The sequence below is a fragment of the Wolffia australiana genome, chromosome 1 (genome assembly GCF_029677425.1).
Source record: "Wolffia australiana isolate 7733 chromosome 1, ASM2967742v1".
Taxonomy (NCBI): domain Eukaryota; kingdom Viridiplantae; phylum Streptophyta; class Magnoliopsida; order Alismatales; family Araceae; genus Wolffia; species Wolffia australiana.
In genome coordinates, this window is record NC_135835.1 from 20,584,512 (window position 1) to 20,607,570 (window position 23,059).

The 23,059-nt window shown below is 40.8% G+C and overlaps 3 protein-coding genes and 1 non-coding gene across 6 annotated transcripts; 1 reads left to right on the forward strand and 3 right to left on the reverse strand.

The window, feature by feature from the left end:
- Window positions 1–1,889: 1,889 nt before the first annotated feature.
- Window positions 1,890–7,160, reverse strand: UVH6 (RAD3-like DNA-binding helicase protein). Its single transcript, XM_078583943.1, has 11 exons — window positions 6,337–7,160; window positions 5,373–5,455; window positions 4,887–5,290; window positions 4,617–4,810; window positions 4,366–4,546; window positions 3,804–3,928; window positions 3,336–3,425; window positions 3,139–3,217; window positions 2,974–3,050; window positions 2,729–2,837; window positions 1,890–2,150 (listed from the first exon to the last, which is right to left on the reverse strand). The coding sequence occupies exons 1-11, from the start codon at window positions 7,155–7,157 to the stop codon at window positions 2,055–2,057; spliced, it is 2,259 nt and encodes a 752-aa protein (XP_078440069.1). The 5' UTR covers window positions 7,158–7,160; the 3' UTR covers window positions 1,890–2,054.
- A 1,360-nt stretch (window positions 7,161–8,520) lies between these two features.
- Window positions 8,521–10,329, reverse strand: LOC144710242 (non-structural protein). 2 transcript variants are annotated; one of them, XM_078583963.1, is made up of 7 exons: window positions 10,072–10,329; window positions 9,702–9,756; window positions 9,312–9,617; window positions 9,203–9,248; window positions 9,030–9,124; window positions 8,865–8,953; window positions 8,521–8,648 (listed from the first exon to the last, which is right to left on the reverse strand). In XM_078583963.1, the coding sequence occupies exons 1-7, from the start codon at window positions 10,227–10,229 to the stop codon at window positions 8,612–8,614; spliced, it is 786 nt and encodes a 261-aa protein (XP_078440089.1). In that variant the 5' UTR covers window positions 10,230–10,329; the 3' UTR covers window positions 8,521–8,611. The 2 variants fall into 2 exon arrangements, with proteins under 2 accessions (XP_078440089.1, XP_078440080.1); XM_078583954.1 differs by lacking the exon at window positions 8,521–8,648 and adding an exon at window positions 8,663–8,794.
- Window positions 10,330–18,595: 8,266 nt separating this feature from the next.
- On the reverse strand, window positions 18,596–18,669 carry TRNAN-GUU (transfer RNA asparagine (anticodon GUU)). Its single transcript has one exon. It is a non-coding gene; the product is annotated as a tRNA-Asn (tRNA).
- A 49-nt stretch (window positions 18,670–18,718) lies between these two features.
- LOC144710253 (uncharacterized) lies at window positions 18,719–23,059 on the forward strand. 2 transcript variants are annotated; one of them, XM_078583984.1, is made up of 3 exons: window positions 18,719–18,795; window positions 18,982–19,045; window positions 22,597–23,059. In XM_078583984.1, exon 3 carries the CDS (start codon window positions 22,668–22,670, stop codon window positions 22,902–22,904), a length of 237 nt encoding a protein of 78 aa, XP_078440110.1. In that variant the 5' UTR covers window positions 18,719–18,795; window positions 18,982–19,045; window positions 22,597–22,667; the 3' UTR covers window positions 22,905–23,059. The 2 variants fall into 2 exon arrangements, with proteins under 2 accessions (XP_078440110.1, XP_078440101.1); XM_078583975.1 differs by lacking the exon at window positions 18,719–18,795 and having other exon boundaries at window positions 18,912–19,045.

The window sequence follows — 23,059 nt, forward strand, 5'->3', positions numbered from 1 at the left end:
TCACTTTTTGCACTTTTTGCACTTTTTGAATTAGGTGTCATTTTCTACATGAAAGAAGATGGCTATGTTCTCTCTTTTATTGGTCTTTGGGCTTCAAATAGTGAACATTGGATATGCATTTGAGAAGTAATGGTCTACCTTATTCTTTGTATTTGACCTGTAAATGTTCCAATAATTATAAACTAAAATGTATTTGAATCAACTTTTTAATGAACTTTAATAAATAAAAATAGAAGTGTTATTTTTATTGTTTTAATTTATTTTTAAACTAAAAATAAATAATATCACACACATTAGGAATGGTCTATCATATGCTTATTAATATATTTAGCTATGATATTTTTAGCATCATATTTTTTACTAATTATTTTTGCTCATTTTCAAATCATATTCAAAGATATTTGTTTTGATAGACCAGGAACGCGTTCAATGGCAATTTAAAGCGGGTTTAACCATTTTATGTTGAAAATATATGTTCAAATTATCTCAATCTTATAGTAAGATTCATCCTGCCTTTTTATGAAGTAAATCTCTCAAAGAAGGCTTTGACTGCCCATGGCCAAAATTTTAGCCTTATCAGTGGGAGCTTGGAGCTGCCTAGGTTAGGATTTTGGACAATGAACATCATTAAGTAAGATTTATCCTTCCACATAATTATAGAATGGGCAGGATACGCTTTTGGAAACATGGCAGTTTCTCAATATAAATGGGTAGTTACTTTTAGAAGGTGGCACAGTAATAAAATTTCTTAGTGAAAAAATATTTTGTGTTTATGAAGGTAGACTCTAATATTTAATTGTTTTTAAAGTGAATTAATCTTCAACCTACTTGTATAAAGGGCTAGGGTAGCCATATTAAATGTTATGCATTATTTGTTGATTTTTTTCAGTAAATGCATGAATTTTTTGAATCAGCAAAAGATAGACAATCACTGTAATATATCAACATATTGAAGTTTTTTGTAGTGTTTATGTGTACACAAGAGTTCCAATAATTTATAAAAGTTATACAATTTTGATTTTATATTATCTGATCATATAAATGAGGAAAGGCTTATGGTGGATACCTAGGCAGCTGGAGACGATGAGGGCCATAGTAAACGACGGAATACATAGATTCCCTAATAGTTTAGCCTTTCTATGTACTGCTGAATCCATGGGAAGGTGAAAGACAACCTGGCAGAGCAAAAGAAAACAAAAGCAACTCCTGTAGGAGAGGGAAGCGAAATGGGATCAGCCTGAGAGCAGGGATTTCTTTTGCTAAATCCAATAAGAGTGGGAGAAAATGAGAACATGGAAGAACAATACAAGTGTTGTGGTTCTAGGCATAATAGAACTAATAGGATTCAGTATATATATGCTGAAAATTGTTTGGGTATCTTATAAACATGAACGATAGTCCTGAAGTTGAGATGACTCATGTCTTACTGTCATTGTATGTTATGAAACTAAAGGCCTCCCCGAAAATATCTTGGGACATATATATTGGAAATCGAAAGAAATCTCTACTTATATGCAAGTCATTGTGTCAATAAATATATCCGTATTAATATTCTGTCGATATCTCATTACGGATAGAATACTCTCTTATATCGTATGGACTCATCAATGAATGTTGTAGACTCTTATCGAGGGACTCATCAATTGATGAAGCCTTTTATGTTCTTTGTTTCAACATGGGAATATGACAAAAAGGTTGCCGCCATATCTCTATTGATTCACGAAAGATGTAATTTACCATTTATCCATCAATTATCATCAAAGCATACATAATATCCCCTTTCCTTTCATATGAGATTCCTGCATATATTTGACCGCTTAAATTTCTTCGTTTATAAATTCTTTGGTGGATAACATTTACACAAACTTTTCAGAACTTGACAAAAATGATGAAACAAAAATATTTTCTTTGAATCTTCCTTTTTTGTATTAATCGGCAGGTGCTGCAAAATTCCTCCCTTCATCTCACAAACAACTTTTTTACCCACAATACAAAGCTCGAACGATTTATATACAGAACAGTCATACTAAGCAGAAGAATCGAGCAGTCTCATGTCATACCATCATGTTTTCCAGGTCTTCTTGCGTAAGCAAAGTCTTCCTTTGTCCTACTCCAGCCTTATCATATGGCTGCGCCATCCTCCTCAGAAACTGTGGTCAAGAAACGAAGAAAAAATAATGCCCGTCTTACAATTAAATCAAAGAGGTAATCAGAATGGACTCCCCAGTCGGAAAATTACGATCCATCTGGCGGTCCAGATCGTCATCTGATCAGTCCGATCCATTTGATCATGATTGCTGTGACCGATCCGATCGACCATGAGGACAGATCGTGATCAGATCCGTCAAACCCATTTGACACTTAAATTTTTTTCTTTCAAACATAAACACATAAAAATTAATATGACAGTTTCAAGCAGTGCAAGGAGGGCAGACGGTGGTTCGAGGAGGGCAGACGGAGGCACGAGAACAGACAGTGGCAAGACGGTAGACAATGATGCAGAGGGCGATGGTGCATGGACAGACTGATCACGATACCGTGGATTGTGATTGATCAACAGATCTCATTAGATCACTCATATTTGATTGTGATCAGACTATAATCCTCGACAAACATCGGTGGTTGATCATGATCTGATCGGACCCTGATTCGATCAGATCAGATCAGTATTTCTGATCGCCAACTTTGGCAGCCCAATTATAATAGGCAGATTGAGGAGAGGACAGACCTCACGAGCAATGTGCAAGGCCATGTCAGTACTGAGATTCAGGTGTGCGTCACGCATGTGAGATAGAATCCAGCCAGGCAGCTTACTCCTCTTGTCCTGACGGCTGTACCTGTAACAGGCACATTAAGTTAATGATTTACTTATTTCACCAAAATATAATAGACACAACTTTCAGCGGTTAAATATCGACCTGTGTACCACGAGTTAAATATTCATAGACTATATACATCAAATGAAATAGATACCTCTTATCAGCAAAAATCATCATTCCATAGTCTGCCTTGGAACGTATCACTCTTCCGACACATTGCGCTGCTTGTCTCTGTTTCAACGCAAGAATGACCACGATTTGACAGTTGACAATAATTTAACAAGTTTCTTCCATTGAACGGAGGGGAAGAATTACAGACCACTGCATCGAAGGTAAGAAAATCGCCCTCCTTTATTTGAAATGTCTCTCGCAAGTACTCCAATCTCGCACGTAGGATCCTGAAAGAATTTCGAACAAGGACAGGAGATCACTCCCAAAAGTTTAAAGAAAAGAGAAAGTAATTAGCTTCATCTTCAAGAAAATATACGGAATAAAAACATAGTGAGAAAAATTTACCGGCTTAGGGTGTACTGGAAGGGAATCCCATACATGATCACAAGTCTTCCATAGTGACGGTCAAAATCAATACCTTCTGCAACCTTGCCCCTGTGAAATCAAGCACAAAAAATACTGTCGGGCAAAAATAATCGCATAAATCGTTGTCCAAATTCTAGATTTGATGAAAATAAAAATAAGTTGGTCAGTATCTTTGGTCTCTCATTCTATTACTTCTCTTTAAAAAATATACTTGAACAAATACTTCGCTTAAATTATGTTCTTCATCATATATTAGATTCGTGTCCAGAAGTGGTGTTGAAGCCAGTTGTTTGTGTTAAGAGATAAATCGCAGTTGGCAAAAACCGCGGTGAAAAAGCAACAAAAAGGCGAAAAAGCTAAGGAATTGGTATAGATCGAACATTAAACTAGGCAACGTTGGAAGTTTTCTTTGATTTCAAAATATAAAGATAGAGAGCAAAAAGCCACCGTGCAACAGAGAAGAAGACCGCGCCTCTGCCACAATCACATGCCCGGCGATAATTATCCAGAGCCAAAGTTGTTTCCACCACATCTTGTGTTTCAATAAAAATCAACTTGTGCTGCATAATTTCCTGCAATGGAAAAAGAAAAGATGAGTTATTCAGAAAATGAAGGACATAAAACTAACTGCAAACAAAAGATCCTAGATTTTTAAGAATACTGTTCAGACGCTGTGTACAAAACGATAGAGAGGGAGAGGGAGAGAAGATAGAGATAAAAATAAATAGTGAGTCAGATAGAGAGGGAGATAGATTTACAAGAAGAAGATGATACAAAAGGATCACACTGCAGGGGTCAGTTTTCCTCCATTTTCCTTCTTCCCTCTAGACAGAACCATGATGACACAATCGCCCTTACCCCTTTGGTTTAGTAACAAATTATAGCCCACACAATCTCAAAAAGACCAAGCCCTGATTATAAACCTCTCTTACTTTCGTTCTATTTAATAAAACTTTCGTTCTATCTCAAAAACTGTTGAAGAAATCATTCAAACGTACGAATTAATCACCTGCAAGATCCCCATTTCATTCCAGCTGTTGATGATGGTGTCCATGTACGAGTAGCTGACAAAGAAGCAAACAACGCCATCCGGCACGGCAGCCACCATTTCCAGGAGGAGCCGTCCATAGTTCCTCACCACTCCAGGATCGCTGCGCATGTCAAACTTTGTGCTGACGGGGAGTTGATCACTGTGGGGAAAAAAGAGAAAAACTTGAGGAAAAATTCGCAAAAAAATAGTAATAAATAAGAATCCCCTACCTTCCACGAGTCAGAACCATCGGGCAGATACAATCTCTCGTCAGAGACATCTGAAAACTTCTACTGATGACCGGCTGGAAATTGAGCAGGCGAGGGTACAGATCGATGGGACTCAGCGTTCCGGAGGTAATTATAACAGACTGGAACCGGTCAAAGACAGGCTTGATTGCAAGCGAAGCATCATGGCAGCTGAGCTGATAATCAACAAGTAAAAAAAAGTAAGTAACTAAAAACAAATACAATAATTTTTTTTGAAATACATTCTTTCACCTGTAATACAGGGTCAGGAATGTTGGGCATCCTCTCGTCAAAGGGCTCTATAATAATAGAGAAGCCTCTCGAATAGGTGCCGATCAAGGTGGCAAAATCACAAACAGTCCGTACAGGCAGATACTCATCGGTGTCTGTGATCTCCAGCGTGATCATCAGAGAATGCAGCCTATCGTAGCAAAATTTGAGCATTTTCTGATCCATTCCGGCCTGGGAATGCAACGATGCAACAAACCCTACCGGGCCCTCTGTCTCCACACGCTCAGTGTCCAATCTCCCCTTCAAATAATGCACCAATCTCCTCAATACTGAAATGAAATGCTCCGCCTTTCTAATGTTTCCCGGTACCGCCTCCTTCAAAATGTCTTCAGGCAGCGCTGGATTGGCCAGCCAAGCGTCGGTTACTGACAAAAAATGCAGTAGGTTAATTACTAGGGAAGCATAATCAATCAAAATATGAACTTGGGTTTTCTTCGGTATTTATACTGGGCAAGTTTCCACGCTGCGCCAGCCCCTCCACAAGTCGGTGGTACTCCGCCCGCAGCCTCCCAGCGTCCGTGGCCTTGAGCCTTCCTAACCAAGCAGCAGAGAGTTATTGTTTGCAGACGACAGACAATGGACTAGAAGAGCCAACAAAGATTTCTTTTTCTACTCATCTCTGTTGGCAGGTACAGAATGAAGTTTTCATTCTCAATTCTACGAGAATTTTTATGAAACCGTTTTGTTTGCTTCTCTTCAATGGAAGTTTCACTTTACCAGAATGTACTCTCATTTTTTGCCTAATTCTTCTTCTGATGATCGATTCAACCTCTCATAAAAAAAAATAAACCTTGGTTCTATTTCACGTCTTCAACAATTTAAGTAATGGATATAGCAGCCCTATTTTTCCGATGAACAGAACAACTTATGATTAGCTTATCGGAGAAATTCCCAAACGAAATCTGTCAATTTCTCATTTTACTATCTTCAACCTCATGTATTCCTCTATCGGTAGAGTACATTGAATGTACAGAAGTTGAATACCCAATTCAAAAACATTTTTTCTGAATCAATCCGTAGGAATTAATTAAAAAAAAAAACAAATCCCCTATGAAACGAGTGAAAAGAGAAGGAACCCATATCTGTTTGGAGCAAATTAAACTTCAACAATTTTAGCAATGGACATAGATAGCAGCCCTATCGTTCCGATGAACAGAACAACTTATGACTAGCTTTTCGGAGAAATTTCCAAACGAAATCTGTCAATTTCTCATTTTACTATCTTCAACCTCATGTATTCCTCGATCGGTAGAGTACATTGAATGTACAGAAGTTGAATACCCAATTCAAAAACATTTTTTTCTGAATCAGTCCGTAGGAACCAATTTTAAAAAATAAAAAACACAAAACCCCCATGAAACGAGTGAAAAGAAAAGGAACCCATCTCCGTTTGGAGCAAATTAAACCGCACCTGTCGATCTCCTGAGTCATGCGGCTGAGATTCCTGGTGGCGCCGTCGAGGGTGACCCGGCGCACGCTGACGCTGAGCGCTTCGATGCAGACATTATCAATGTTATGAGCCTCGTCGAACACGACGATGCTCTCCCTCTGCATCTCCCTCGAGATGATCTCCGCCACCTTGGGATCGAGAAGATACTGATAGCTATACACCACCACATTAGCATAGTTGACCATATGCCTGGCGAGAAAATAAGGGCACCACCCCCGCTCCTTGCCGAACCCCCTCAGCTCCTGCAGCGTGTACACGCCGTGGGGGAGGATGACGGCTTCGGGGCCGCCGGACGACGCGCGGTCGTAGGACTCGAAGAAGGAGCAGGACGGGACGGACCCGGGCGGGGCCTCGGCGGCGCGGGCGCGGACCCAGCTGGCGGTCAGGCGGCGGCAGGCGGCGTCAACGGAGTCTCTGGATGACGCGGAGATGACGTCGGGGTTGACGCAGAGGTTCTTCCTGGAGCTAAGGCCGAGGGCGAGGAGGCGAGTTGAGGGGGGGAGGTGGTGGCAGAGGAGGCGGAGCTCGGCTAGGGTTTTCTCCATTTCGTGGACGGTGCGGGTGCAGTAGACGAGTTTTAGGGTTTTGTGTGGCTTGGAGAGGATGTAGCTGACGATGAGGGAGAGGAGGGCGACGGTCTTGCCTGTGCCGGTGGGCATTTCGAGGAGGCAGTGGCCGTGGGCGTCGAGGGCGCGCTTGAGCTCCGCCATGTACTCGTACTGCTCCGGGTAGATGTGCTCGTAGGGGAAGTACACCGCCACGTCTTCGATGTGGAACTTCATCGCCACGAAGATGGCTCGGATCGGAGTTCCCAGGAGAGAGTGAGGGCCGGACTTAGGCTTGCTCTGTTATATATATATGCACTGTTCTGTCGAATATTTATGGGCCGACTTTGTCGAATATTTTTTTGATTAGGAGGGGCCTGTTCATGCTCCGGTGTAAACTAATGTCATAGGTGCTTGAGTTTTGTGGACTGATGGATGATGGATGATGGATGATGGCTGATAGATGATGGGTGATGGACGACTGATGATGGATGATGGGTGATAGAGGATGGGTGATGGGCGATGGATGATGTATAATGGGCGGCGGATGATGGATGCTAGATGACCGATGCAGGATGATGGATGACAGATGTTGGATGAGGGATGATGGATGATGGATGAGGGTTGACAGATGATGCATGAGGGATGAGGGATGACAGATTACGCTTGATGGATCCTGGATGACAGATGTTGGATGATGGATAATGGACGATGGATAACGCATGATGGATCCTGGATGACAGATGTTGGATGACCGATGATGGGCGACGGATGATGGATGATGGATGAGGGATGACAGATGACCGATGATGGAGGATGGATGATGGATGGATGATGGATGGATAATGGATGATGGACGATGGATGATGGATGATGGATGACAGATGAAGGATGATGAATGATGGGCGATGGATGATGGATGATGGATGACAGATGACGGATGATGAATGATGGGCGATGGATGATGGATGATGGATGACAGATGACGGATGATGAATGATGGGCGATGGATGATGGATGATGGGCGAGGATGATGGATGATGGGCGACGGATGATGGATGCTAGACGACAGATGCAGGATGATGGATGACACATGTTAGATGAGTGATGATGGATGAGTGATGATGGATGAGGGATGAGGGATGAGGGATGACAGATGACGGATGATGGATAATGGATAACGCATGATGGATCCTGGATGATGGATGATAGATTACGGAGTATGGAACCGAAGTTTGATCAGTCATCCCTCACAGAGTTTGCAGTTTCGTTTGGTTCCCTGGGGTTAGGAAGGGACGAATGACAGAACAGGCGGAGGACGGATATAAATTCCTGGAGCTCACGATAAGGGACGGAATGGATGATGGATTTCGTCACCGAACCTAACTCCGCTATGTCCTAAATTGTGATGTTAGTGGGTGGAGGAGGACGGAACTGGGAGACAGTTCCGTTATGTTTCCATCTGACGGCTCGACTGACCAAATGATAGAATGGATGGTGGGATGAAGGCCAGGACCGGTGACTGATGATGGTAAGGAAATTATTAGACGTTGTAAATGAAAAAGATTAAGAAGGATACTAAATTCTGGAAATTTTTCCTTGAAGTTCAATCAAGTTTCTTTCTCCTTTAGGGACAGATGTCTACAATGAGACCAAGAATCCCCCCAATACATCTCATCAAAGAGGGTAATTTAACTCAATCCTTTAACAGCGTGTCGGCACTGGAACCTGCAGGAGAAAAACATAATAAACTAGATGATGAAGTGGAGTCATCTTTTTTTCATTTTCTACTCATATAATTGTGAAGTTTATCTACAGCGGATGTTGGTAGTACCCAGTGTAGAACAACCTCACAAATCTTTGCTTCAGGAGGGCTACCACCAATGAGTAAATAAAATGATCAAAATACCCCTGATAAATGTTGAAGAATAATATATGACATACCAGATCAAGTCACAAGACGCAGCATCCGGAACTTCAGCTGACACTTGTTTTTGGTTCTTGCACCTACAATGCAGTCTCAGTAATTTCGTCTGAAAGAAAATGTCAAGAAATATGAGCCTCTTCTTGAAGATAGAAATATATATCAAGGGTCACCAATATGCTCACTTTCTTGTGGCATTTAAAATTACGTTTTGGCAAAAAATGCATCGGTATCTTCACATCGGCCGGAGCTCTGACAAGAAGATACAATTTCATGGGCCCTATGAGAAAAAAAAGAATCCTATGAGTGCTGCATAATCCCCGCACATTATTTACTTAAATAATTTAGGAAAAATTACCTGAGCGAGAACCGCCTTCTCCTCCTGATATCAGGGATCGAATGGCCTGGAGAATGTATTTTCATTCAAATAAGATAAAAAAGATTATTTAATTATCCATTAGGCTAACCTGTTTTGAGACGTATCCTGCCACTTTACTCTGTGTTTCGTCTCTTGAACTTCCCAAGTCTATCTTTTGATGGGAAAAAACTATGTCATAAGCATATTGAGGCCTTGTCAGTGTGCTCCCCAGGACTAACATGATACAATGCAAAATGGGAACTTCATCGAGTATAATACGAAATGATGACAGTAAACAAGAGATTCCGGTCATTAAATTCTTCCTTCTTCGTTTGCCCAACTTATCTTCCCTACGCCTGTGTCTTTCTTGTCTATTAGAACACGCATTTGATGCGGTCATAGGAACTGGTTCATCCTATACAATAAAATTATTGTTTACAGAGAGCATGGAAAACAGAAGGAAAATTATTGTTTACATCCTATACAGTAATAAGCTTACCAAAATGCCAGCTTCTTCCGTTCGGCAAAATTCATCTTCGAGTTGCTGCAGAGTCCTGAACAAGATGCTTCTTAAATCAGTTTTACTAGAAAATGATTACACCAGGAGTTAATTGTTGTAATCAACCGTCAATTTAGTTCCCAAAGAAAGTCGTAAAGATCCCTCTTTATCCAAACATATAAACTAACTCTGTGAGCCGTGATGCCGAAAAGATAATATGATAGAAACTAAAATTACGGTAAATCAAATCAAATATGTGAAATGATTTTGGTATTTTGACCGAGAACATTGTTTATTTGTGTTTTAACTGTGGCTTGAATGACTTGTAGTGACTTCTCAATAATTGGGAAAGATATTAGAGGTAACTTACTCTGGAATCTGCTGATGGATGTAAAGGACGTGAGCGATCAACTCCTTGACGACATGGTAGATCTCCGACTTCTTCAGGCCCTCGACAGGGACTTTGATCTCGTGCAAATTCGCTTCTTCTAATCCCACTTGTCCCCTTTCTCCGATTGATTCCTCCATCTTTGAGTTTTCGCTCGAGATCAAAATCAGTAGCGCAAATTGCTCAAATTCTTCGCGAGCGGGAAATCTTGCAAGACGACAACCAAACCTAATTCATCCACCTATTTGAATCGGACGAACGTTGTATTATTCTGCGTTTTAAATTAATAATTATCAGTGCACCTTAATGCCGAAAGTCTGACTCATTTTATTTGGGGAATTAATTATATTATTTAAACTTAAAGTAAATTTATTTGTCCGACTTTTTTCTAATCGTTTTATTCTATGTTATACTCCAGAAGATTGTGAGGTTGTTTGACAAATCTTTCATAATATATGGAGACACAACCCTAAAAAGGCACAAATATAGAGAACTGAGAAATGTCCAAAAAATTGGAAATGGGTAGTTTTGATGTTCTTTAGAAGATAGAGCTTACCTTGGAGATTCGGAATGAGTTTTAGGGAATCTCCAAAAAGTGTTTCTCTTATATTGTTTGGTAGAATGTATATTCCAGTAAGTAATATTGTGAAATATTAGGGTTAGATGATTATATATATTTCATTAGAGTTTGGTAGATCTATTTCACTCTCTTCTGTCTAATGTTGACCTATAACCCCATGTTATGATGTTCCCTTTCCTAACTACCAAATGCAGCCTTCGTACAAAAACGATGTAGGAACAGGACTTGAATCCGCGAACCTTACTCTACTTAAAGCAGCCTCTCCAACTGTTGAGTCCAGAAGGGGGCTGTGCTTGAGTCTGCAAGCATTGAAGGTCTCTTTCACAAGGAGAATACTGAGAGGGAAGAAATAAGAGTTTCAACAAAATAATAGACTTCAATAATAATCCTTCGAGCGTACATGTGGGGAAGGGGGCTTTTATAGGCCACAACAAATGGATGGTTGTCAGTAAGAATAGTTCCCATGAAATGACAAGTAAAATTTTGAGATAAACAACTCTCACAATATAAAATATAATATCATGAATATGACAGCTCCAATCGGATATATTATGCAGATTATGGGGCATATAGAATATTTTGGAATATATTGTTTGGCTCAAGAATATCCTCACTGGACAAACATAAGATATGCGCCTCTAACAAGCTGTAGCTGAGATACTTTGCAGATTATGGCAGAAAAGAATATGTCTATGGACTTTGTCAGGGAAGTGCGAGAGGATTATGTCAAAAAGGATTATGTCAGCTTCTATAATATTCTATGATAAACTCAACATTAGGGTAAAATTATGTCATTGTGAATTTGAGTTTAATAAAAAAAAATTATAAACATTAGTTAGCAATGAGCAAGGGTCATCTCATCTCCACAAAGAATGAATCATAGGGAAAGAGCTCCCTCTGCAGGGTGAATTTTAGAAGGTGAGAAGGATTACATAAGGCCTAATATATAGTGACAGTAGTAATTTTTTTGAAGTAGGGATAGCAGTAATTTAGGAAGACATGACAATTATCATTTCACTAATGGATCATGATCAAGTGAGTTGGAGCTAGAGCTTGTGATGTCAGAAGACATGAATGGTAGTAGTGAGACAATATGAGGGTTATTGATAAGAAGTATATGGTTTGGGATTTAATAATTTAGGGTTGAATAGAATGTAGGAGGATAAGAAGGCGAGATCAGATGAGTATGATACTTTAGTGCGTAGTGATGAAGGTAGTGAAATGTATGTAGGGAGAGGATTAAAATGGGGGTAGATAGATTGAGTGGTTTTCTGAAACAAGTGGAGAGGAGGACACTGATGAGTTCACGAAGGTGTAGGTGACACGTGAGGTGGTAGGTAGAAGATGATAGATACGGACGAGGATGGATGTTGGTGACGGACAGGATTGATAGATGATTTACCTAAATGTGTTGAAGAATAATCAATGTAAGGCAAGAGTCTAACCTTAAATCCCTATGTTCCACCGGGATCAAGGGATCTTCTTAATGCAGATAAGCCTCCCACTTATATGTTGACCCTCTCCAAGCATTAGAGACACCAATAACAACCTTGATGGACCTTCAAAACTTCACTTTATTTCAATATTTCTATAAAGGAGGAAATGAGCTTAAAGATGCTTTTTATAAACATCAGGATTTCAACTTATAGCTCAGATTATATGAATGGATATAGGACATAAAGACAAAGCTACCCTTAAAGTTTGATCTCAATTGGAGTTTTAAATCATCAGATATCAAGATTGAAGGTTGGATGATTCCTAGATGTTGATTTAATCAAATGATTTTTCTCTCCTCTTCCTCCTCGTGGCTATCATGTCATTCTGTTAGGGTTTTTTTATTGTCGATGCATTAAATACAGTCATTGTCTTGGATTTCCCTGCGTCATCCTCGATCAACAGCTCTTGTCACGCCATATGTCGTTCCTTAAAAAGGACAAAAAATAAGGTTAATTATTTATTATTTAACTACATATGTTAATAAATATGTCCCATCTGATGTGCCGGCGCATCACCATGCACCATGTCAGCATGCGCCCTTTAAAATCCAATTGCAGGATGTGCATGTACGCGCCGTATGTACATGTGACGCCGAGTGTCTCGTGACTCGTGGGCGTAGTTGTTATATTTGGCCAGTCAAAAAATAAAAGACACCAATATTTTATGCCCTTGAGAATCAATCTTCATGCAACATATATTTCAAAAAAAACTTGTCTTTTTTTTTATTGGGCCACATCTTCTTGAGTTGAAAAAGCTAAGAAAATAAATTGTTCATCATTAAATGTCATTATGGCATCACTAATCACAATGACATAAGGGTTTACGTTTAAAAATCGGTTGATGCCAATCATTAATGAAATTTAATTATTGGACGTTACCAATCTTTAATCTTAATCTTTGGTTGGTCACAATTTCACGAATCAAACGGCTACACGTGGCATGGCAGAATAAAAAGGCTTTAAATAATCCAAAATTCACATTAAATTAAATATTAGCACAACATATATATCGACTTAGACAATTCATGTATTTATGAATATATGTCAACAAAATCAGGTAAAAATCATATTTTGACTCAGAAATTATTTTCTTTTAGAATACATTTTTACAAAATCCAAAAATGATGTAAAAATGCACAGAATTCAGAACATCATTCTGAAAAGAGATTTAATCATTCTAAGCTTTTATAAAATGAGTGTAATCAATTTAATGGGAATAATCATGTAAATTAACTATTGAAATTGCACTAACACATAATGATATGGATATTAAAAAAATGAACCAGTGATTCATTCACTCAATAGGTATATTATATGTACAGAATGAAGCAACATTAACTAGTTGGTTTTGAATTGATGTTACAAGACTTCATTCTAAAATCTTATTGAGCCAGTGATATTATCTGATATACATGAATACATATCATATCGTGTCTTATGTGAACACATATTTTGGGTAGTCTTAAAGTGATCTATAAAAATCACAAAAATTAAACAGAATTTATGCAATGAAATCGCATCTCGGTTTAAAATCAATCAAAATAATTTTTGGTTTTAAAACTTAACTTCTTATTTAATGTTCCATTTTATATTACAACATAAACAAACATTTAATTTCCAAAGCACAATAGATCCCCGTATCCATTTCTAATTATTAAAGCAATATATTGAATGAACTCACGACGATTACACACATCTATGCAATTAAATATGTTTTTTCATCACATTTCTTCTCAAGGAATAATCCATCAAAAGTTGAGTGAAATGAATATATGCTCGAGGAGTGATTTGCTTTCTCAAATAAACAATGAAAGCATGCTCAAGGAAATTCCAAAATTCTATACTAGATTATTACAGTCACGAGAATCTTGTGGTTAAAACATAAAGTCAATTTTATTGTCCCAGGGCACCCTATTTATTTGACCTGGAAGTTGTGACTCGGAGTTTTTTGTTCTCTCATTAAGAGGACTCTGTATATAATATCCATAAGTTGGTGATCCATGAATCGTTTTTCATAGAGGTTGAATGTCTGAAAAAAAAAAACAATACTTTAGTTAAACCTTTAATATCAAGAAAGCCAAAATTGGAAAGTAATCAAAACATATGAATGTCTTTTATAATAGTGCCATGCATAGTTATTATAAGATACAAGTATCAAAAATAGAAATATCTTGAATGGGCATAAATAAGTAAACAGAATAAGATATATAAAGTCTACTTTAGGATCACCTACTCAAGTGATCTATCCAAACATATGGATATCAGAGTGTCAAGGGTATCGAATATGGGGACAGATATCAGAGGGCAAACACTAGTTCCCGGCCAAGTGGCACTGGCCGATAGGTCATATAAGCTTCATCAGAGTTTGGCGGGCTCACATGAACATAGAGAATTAAACCATCAGGGCCTCATCATGTATAATGGCATAACTAAAAAAATAACATCATGAGATATAAAAATGACTAATTCACACGTAGATATTATACTAATTCACAACACACCATGTTTAGTAGAAATTCTATCAGTACAAATCTACCAAAGTATGTCATTGTTGTAACTTAGATTTAAGAAAAAAGTATGGATTATTTAATGAATTCATTTGGTAATTTATTTAGAAGAGGGGATTATACTGAATTCATTTTGGTAATTTATTTGGTGACTTAACTGAATTAATTCGGTATTAAAAGTAAAGGAATTAATGGATTTAATAGATTTTTGATAATTAATTTCATTAAAATGACTTATATGAAAATTTGTGTACTTAGATGTTTTTCTAGAATATATTCTACAATGTAGAACAATGCTTCCATTTCAGATTAGATTTCAATAATAATATATTTAGGTATCGGTTCTTAATTTTTGCAATTTTTAATCTCTATCTTGTCAATTGCTCCACTTTGTAACAGTTTGCCACTGACAGATTTGCGATCAAAGATATGTTAAAAAATAAATATCTAAGTCCACTTAACCTGAAATCACCAAATATAATCTTGCCAATGCATCCCATATCCCGGATTCTTGATGACACTCCTTGGAAACTGTGTTTCTTTGTTGTATCATGAGAAGGTAAAAGAGTCTTCTTTCTTGCTTGTTCTTACGTAGATAGAGAGATACCCTGCATGAATTTGATCTACACACCATCATCATCTTCTCAGATTTGAATAATGTATCTACCCATCTATCTTCCATGTATATGGATGGAATGCCTTGGAAGCATTGAGAGAGAGAAAGGAATATGGAGTGGGTATGAGAGAGAGATTTCTACATGGACAGAGAGAAAAATGGAGAGGGTATGAGAGAGAAACTTATACATGGAAAGAGAGTAATATGGAGAGGGTTTGAGAGAGAGAGAGAGACCTATGCGATTTAATCTTCTGCCAAGTTTAAGGGCCGTCTAAGGTACACGACAAACCTCAGACTACTGGCTCAGAGTGATCAGACAACAAATGGGACTTCGGTCGCCAGCAATCACATTTAAAAAAAATTCTAAGAAATGACACCAAAAGCATCACCCAACTTAAAACAACCAAGGATCGCCATTCTCTCCCTTCTTATTATCACTTCCACAACTACTCTCATCAAGAACACAGCCGCAATCCCCTCCAAAGGTCAAAATGGAGCAGATCTAGTGTAATGGTGGCGAACACAGTCTTGAAAATCATCCTCTGATGAGCCCACAAGAGAGGCACATGAGCACATGGAGTGTGAGAAATAGATAGATAGATAAAGAGACATGAAGTGAGAGAAACGATAGAGATAATGACGTAGGACGACTAAGGAATGGATGACTGGAGTACGGGGAAGGTTACAGATGGATGGACGACGGGGGATGGGTTGGGTACAGGAAGGATAAAACAGCCCATAGAAATACACACGGTCGGATTCGGACTTTAAAACCGATGAAAAACTGGTGGTGCAGCTCCGACCCTTGTAGAGGGGGTAGTACTATCCTCACCCACCGCGACGATGCCTAAGCACCAAAATCAATACCCGAATTCGCGTCGTGAAGGAGACTCTCGAAAGAAAGGGAGAAAGTGGGGAAATCCAAATCAATTCTAATCTGACGGCGGTGGAAACTTCTCGTGGAATACTGGACGAAGAACACATCGACACCAAAGAGTTCACGCGTACTTTGGCACGTAGTGCGTGTAGAGGCTGCGGGGAATTCTGATTCGTGACGAGACTGGACGATTCCGGGCGTTGACCGGCCCACTGGACGAGAAGATCTGGACGTTCCAGGCATTGAGCGGCCCTGGTAGTGAGTTGATGCCGTGGTCCCATATTCAGGCATAGGCAGATACCCGCGCGTGCGAAGCACGCGTAGGGTGCGTGGAGCAGCGTGCGTGGGCGCTGAGCACGCAGAGCACGCGGAGCGCCTACGCGCACGCGGAGAGCGCAGAGGATGTGCAGCGCAACCGGAGCGCGCAGAGCGCGTGCGGGTCGAAGCGTCGGACGGCGTTGACGACGGCTGGCGTCGGTGGCACAAGCGTGCGCCGGGGCGATCCTGGGCGGTTCTTGTGGGGCGGCCTGGGCGGCCTGTGGGCAGCCCAAGCGGGTGGCCTAGGGGCAGACCTGGGCGACCCTGGCTGGGGAGGCCTAGGGCTGCCCTGTTGGGGCGGCCTGGGGCTGGCCCTGGGCGGTCCTGGCAAGGGCGGTATGGGCGGCCTGGGGCTGCCCTGTTGGGGCGGCCTAGGTGTGGCCTTGGGCGGCCCTGGCAGGGGCTGCCTGGGATGGCCAGGGGCTGCCCTGGTAGGGGCGGCCTAGGGCTGGCCTTGGGCGGCCCCGGGCAGGAGCGGCCTGGGACGGTCTGGGGCTGCCCTGTTGGGGCGGCCTAGGGCTGGCCTAGGGCTGGCCTTGGGCGGCCCTGGCCGGGGCGGCCTAGGCGGCCTTGTGCGGCAATCCTGGGAGGGCGGTAGAGAGAGAGAGAGAGAGGGAGAGTGAGAGAGAGAGAGAGAGGAAGAACGAGGGGTGGAAGGCCGACGACGCGAGGCGGCAGCGGCGGCGGCGCTAGGGATGGAAAGATAGGGAGGCTTGGCAGTCCTCCAAGAAGAGTTAAACAAAACTCAATTCTTGAAATATGACTGCCTAGCTGTTTCTTGAAACAATGGCCTATACATATAGGCCTTGGAGGAAAGAGAAAATACAACTTAAAGATGAGACGTGCTTCATGTCACGCCAAGGGGCAGTTGTTGATCTGCCATTGGCGACGTGTCATGATGCCCGAAGGGACGTGTGTGCGTGGAGACGTGCGTAGCGAAGACGGTTGCGGCATGTTCGTAGCGGGAGTGTTGACGTGCGTGCGTAGGGGAGACGGTTGCGGCATGCCCGTAGTGGGAGTGATGACGTCGGTTGACTGAGGCGGCGTATCCGTGGCGGAGACGTTGACTTCGGTTGACTGTGGCCACGCGTCCGATGTGGGTGTGTTGGCATCCTCGCCATCAGATAAAAGAGAAAGAAACGGTAGACATGTGGTCGAGATAATCACATCCGATGGACATAAACCGCACTAAAAACTAGAGACATATATAGAGAGATCCAAGAAAGAAGGAAGGGAGAAAAGCCCATGACTATTGGCAGATTCATTAACATCTGTACAATCTGAATCGAATCCCTCACTTATCTGAAAATTTCAGATAATTAACTTATCTAGTGGAGATAATCACATCTCGCGAACGTCAAGATCTCAATGTCATCACAGATAGAGAGAGAAACAGGAGCCCGTGAAAAAATGGTTAGAATTTCCTAGAGAACAAACACCGCAGTTCCAACTTCCAAGCAAACGCATCGATTCAAACAGCTAAAAAGAGACATACAAGATAGATTTTTCCAGCAATCAAAAGGGCGAGGATACCTTAAAATGTTGCGAAGCTCCGTGATGGAGTGAGTAGAGAGCAGAGAATAGAGAGGCGACACTAGAGAATAGAGAGAACTAGAGAGAGACGGGGATGGGGTGTCTACGGGCCGTTGTTGAGACTCGAGAGAGATGGAGAGAATGAGAAAATGCAGGAGAATGGGAGAGGCAAAGAGGGAAGCATTCATTCTAATTTTGTATAAAATACTTTACCAAAAATTCGCACAAATCGAACAAATCGCTCTAATTCGCACCAACAGAACCATGTCTAGCACACACTGGGCGGTAATTTACACATGGTTTATGTCATTTGATTGTTACTAGTATGACCTTTAGCTTGATCTAAAACCTGATTTAAAACCGCATATATCTTGATATAGTAATTCTGTTTGTGGTATACTAGAAAAACATCATCACAACATAGAAAAATGAGGATTTATTAATATTCGAGGTTAATAATATCATTTCTGGCACGAGCCTAAAGTCTGATAAAAATAGCTTTAAGTAGAATGAGGCGTAAAATATTGTAGAAGTTTAGTATTAATATCTCTCAAATTTGGCGGAAGTTAAGAAAAAGAACGCTAGAGGGAGGGCTTGAACCTCCGACCTTGTGGTTAACAGCCACACGCTCTAACCAACTGAGCTACTCCAGCTGATTGGAGTCATTAATTATTTAATTTATTAATTAAATTAAACAATTGCCACACCTCACCCCCCCTCTCCTTTTGGCAAGCCCGCACGAATCTTGCAGCGGGTTGTCTGTACTGCCCTTATTGTAGGTATGATTTCCGAAAGTAATCGGAAGATCTTTTTATTCAGTTTATTGTTGTCGATTCTGTGTTTCACGATGTCTTCAATCAGCAATTTGATGTTTTGTTTGAGAAATTCCGTGAGAGTATCATTTTTTGGTTAAGTCTTGGTTCTGTTGCTAACACGGCTTGATCTCCTTGTGCCTCTTTTGTTAGGTTTGGTGTAGCTTCAGGAGTTTTGATCGGCCTTATCGGTTCGATTCCAGAGGGAAAGACATAGGTGATCGAACGATCTTCATAATTTTCCTACCCAGGAATCTTATTTTCTGTTTTTGTTCTCGCTTCTGAATGCTGGATCTGCGATTCGAGTGTTTTAATTTGCCACCATGACTTGAAATTTGTGGTAGATTCCTCAAGGGGGAGATTTTGGGTACCTTCTTAGCTCTGTAGCTCACGAGGCTTGATATTCTCATAAACCTTTATTTTTCTGGCTTGGTGAAGTGCGTTCATCTTTGGTTGGTCTTATTACTTCGATTAGAAAAATGGGGTTGGAGGCTTTGAAATGACTTTTTCGAAAATTTTCCTGTCATGGAAGGCCCGAGGTCCTTGCCATGAGAATTGTGTGACGAGACTGAATCAGTTAAATTTTCATTATGGTTATGGAAAGGTGCGACTTGATGCATTTACCGTGTAGATGATTTGGCATTCAGAATCTAAATCTATTTAATGTTGATATTGTTGTCTGTTCTTAAAAGAATGATATTATTGCCTGGAGAGCCAACTCATCATCTTTTGTGGCCCTTTAGTAAAGTGTTCAACAGCTGTTTCTGCTCCTGCCAAGTTCCTTTTAGAAAAAATATAACAACTGCCTCAGAGACTAGTCTTTAGTATCCGTGGATATAAATTTCTATTTATATTCGGCAAATATAGTCATAGATGTTTGAATTTTTGAAAATTTTCCAAGATTTATCATCTTCTCAGCAGACTGTTTCCTTTCGTTAATATTGTGTACTCTATCTTACGTCGAATTTTTTTCTTTGTCATTTGATTAAAGTTGTGGCCTGTTTTGCATGCACTCAACATATGTTATGAGAGCCCCCTTTTGTCTAATCAAAATTAAACCTGCCCCCCGACACTAGTTACATGAGATCCAAACCTGCCCTCCTGACATCCATTCATAATGTCTTTGACGAGACCAAGACACAAATGTGCCACCAATGACGAGAAACATGAGAGGGGAGAACAAACAAGAATAGTAATTGGGTACAGATGGTCGAGGATATAATACATACCGTCTTCGATGTAATTCCAATAATGAAAAACTCAATTGAATAGAAGCGGATGGGGGGTCAAGAGGGAGACAGAGCGAATTTTGAGGATGGGGAGGAGAACAGGAATGATCAGGGAAGAGGCTGAATGGAAGAGGTAGGGATCGTAGAGGGAGAGTGATACATTCCTCACACTGTGGAAATACGCAACGATTCTTCTCCAAGCATTATCAAAAGAAGAAGAGGCGAGAGGGCTGGGGAAGCGGGATTGTGCCTGCCAACAAGAGGAGAGAGTTTTAGGAGGTCTTCATCGGGCTATCTACCGTCTTTAAGTGTTTTCTTCCTTTTTCATTTCCATTCTTCTATTAACTTGTGGACACAATTGCGAGATTGGTCGCATTATAGCAACAGATATTGATCTTTTTATGTAAACTGGTCGGATCAATATCAGAGAGACGGGACTGAGAAGCTAAGTGGAGAATATACTTGGGAACTTGAACTTCTTATTACTTCCTGGTTGCCCTCCTAAAGGGAGAGCCACCCTATTTAAAGGGAACACGTAGAAGAGAAAATACAAGTCTGCCCTTTTGTGGGGTTGGGTATGGTGTCAGGGATGCTGTTCAAGAATCTCCGCGGGAGATTTCTCCTCAAGTTTCACATACGTTCAATGTTTGTAATAAGCACAATATTGTAGAAACTATGGAGGAACAAACTGTAGAAATGCATCAGAATGATTTAGGGATGAATCAGAGTAGAAACTCCTCTTATTTTCAGGCATTATTACTCCAGCTTTCAATTGATATTCAACAGATTGGGGATGATAACAATATGACAGCTTTCATCTGATACTTTCCTGGGAATGTGATTAGCAGATGGGGCCAACTGGCTGTGTGGAGTCTTGATATGCTCCCGCCCAAGGGCCGCGGGATCGCATCAAGGTTCCAAGCATTATTCTCTCTGCTCTTCAACTACTCTCCCTATTTTGATACCACCCTCTTCCTTTGACTTCATTCTGCATTCATCCATTTCGTTTCCTAAGGATTAGCTTGGGACCCTATTAGTGATCCACCAGGACCCGTAGGATTCTTGATTTGCGTATCGGGTTGCTTGTTTGATTAAGTCTAGAGTCAAATATTCCACGATCCGATTTTGAATCCCCATCCTGTAGACTAGTACATGGTGAGGTCAATGATTTTGACTTTTTCTTTTGATCGACGATGAACTCGTGGTGATTCATCTGGGTCTTTTTTTTTTAAAAAGAAAAAATCGACTGGGTATTACTCTGTTATGTTCCTCAGTATTTTGTGGGATCGCAGCCAGAAACAAATTATATTCCTTGCTTCCTTTTTCAATAATGAACTGAATTTCACATCAAGGACACCAATTGGTTTTCAAGTTCATAAACGAGAGAAGCGTAAGGAGCAGAAGATGTGAGAGGTAACAATAGTGATGGAGGATCTTGCCTGATCGGCTTCTCCTCCTGAGCTGCAAATCTGTCTTATTTAAATGAACCTTCTTCTCGACAAGCCGGCCATCTTTTTTATATATAGACCTCGCCTATCCCGCTTCTTTTATGAATTTTATTTCCCACGTGGTGATAAGTTGCCTTTCCTTCTCGTATTACCATGAAAAGTCCTAATTTAAGGTTCATTTTAAGGTTTATCACATTCTTGGTAATTTAAGGTTTAGCGATTTCAAGAGGACGGTGATGAGTTGTAGTCTTCCTTAATATTCTCCCATGCTCGGGTGAGAATGACAAAGACAAGGTCATCGTCGTCATCGTCACTTGTTCATGATTAGGATTTGAATGACGAAATGGTATTTGTAGTCTTTAAAGCAGCAGCAATCAGCTGCTTTAATGACTTCTTTCCATATAAATACTTCTTGCCTCCAGTGCCGCCACTGCTTCCATTTACCATCTCAACAGTGTCCACTGCCGCAAGCATCTTGTTTTTGTTGACGATGATAAGTTGTTATCGACGAAATCGTCATTTGCCCACAACTTGGATGGCAGTGATAATTGTGAAGATGGCAATCAGTGACAGGTAGTGACAGTCTTTTGTTCATCAGCTGATCTGCTTTCCTTCGTACCACATTGCCACGGTAGAGGATCAAATACACAAGCCTAGTCGGATCATGGGATCATGGGAAATTGATGTCCCACCAGTGATACTGATTGGATCTTCAAGTCCTCTCTGGGGTATTTCAGTCTTTTTTACTTTGATTAGCTCCCTTTGTTTACATGTAGCCCTCCCTTAAGGACGGCTGACAGAAAGTTGAATTTGGCTGGGTGATCTCCCTTTAGGGTTCTGGCATTAGCCCAGGCTGTTCTTCTATTTCTCTCTCTAACCTTTTTTAGAACATTCACCGGCGTAGACCTACCCGAGATCTCTGTTAGATACACTATCTCCCTCGAGCCCCATCAGGGAATCTTTCCACTTTGGGAATAACATGGCGCGCAGGAGAAAGGATTAGAATCAGATGACTTCAAGTTTTTTTTTTTCAACTTAGGCTGTATAATTTTTTTTCATTTAATGACTCTTCTTGGTTGATCCCAATATAGGAAAAATATCTCTCTCGTCTCTAGGGAGATAAAGAGAGAGAGAGAGAGAGAGAGAGAGAGAGAGAAAGAGCATGGGTTTGTGGACGCTGCTCGAGGGGTTGGTCCTCCTGGCGAACTCGCTGGCGGTGCTCAATGAGGATCGGCTCCTGGCCCCTCGCGGATGGAGCTTCTCGGAGGTCTCGTCCACGGGCAGGGTGAAGACTTTGAAGGGGCAGCTGATCGGCCTCATTTATGCTACCCAGTACCTTCGAGTTCCTCTCATCATCTTCAATGTCCTCATCATCTCTGTCAAGCTTGTCTCTGGCTAACCTTCACCTCCCCTCTCCTTCTTTATATTTCTCTCTATCTCTCTTTCTCTCTACATATCTCACTTCCTCTCTCTTCTTTCATGTAATTTTTTGAAGGTTGGAAACGGTTGGAGGGGTACAGACAAGTTTGTCAGTGAATGGGGCTTCTTTTTGTA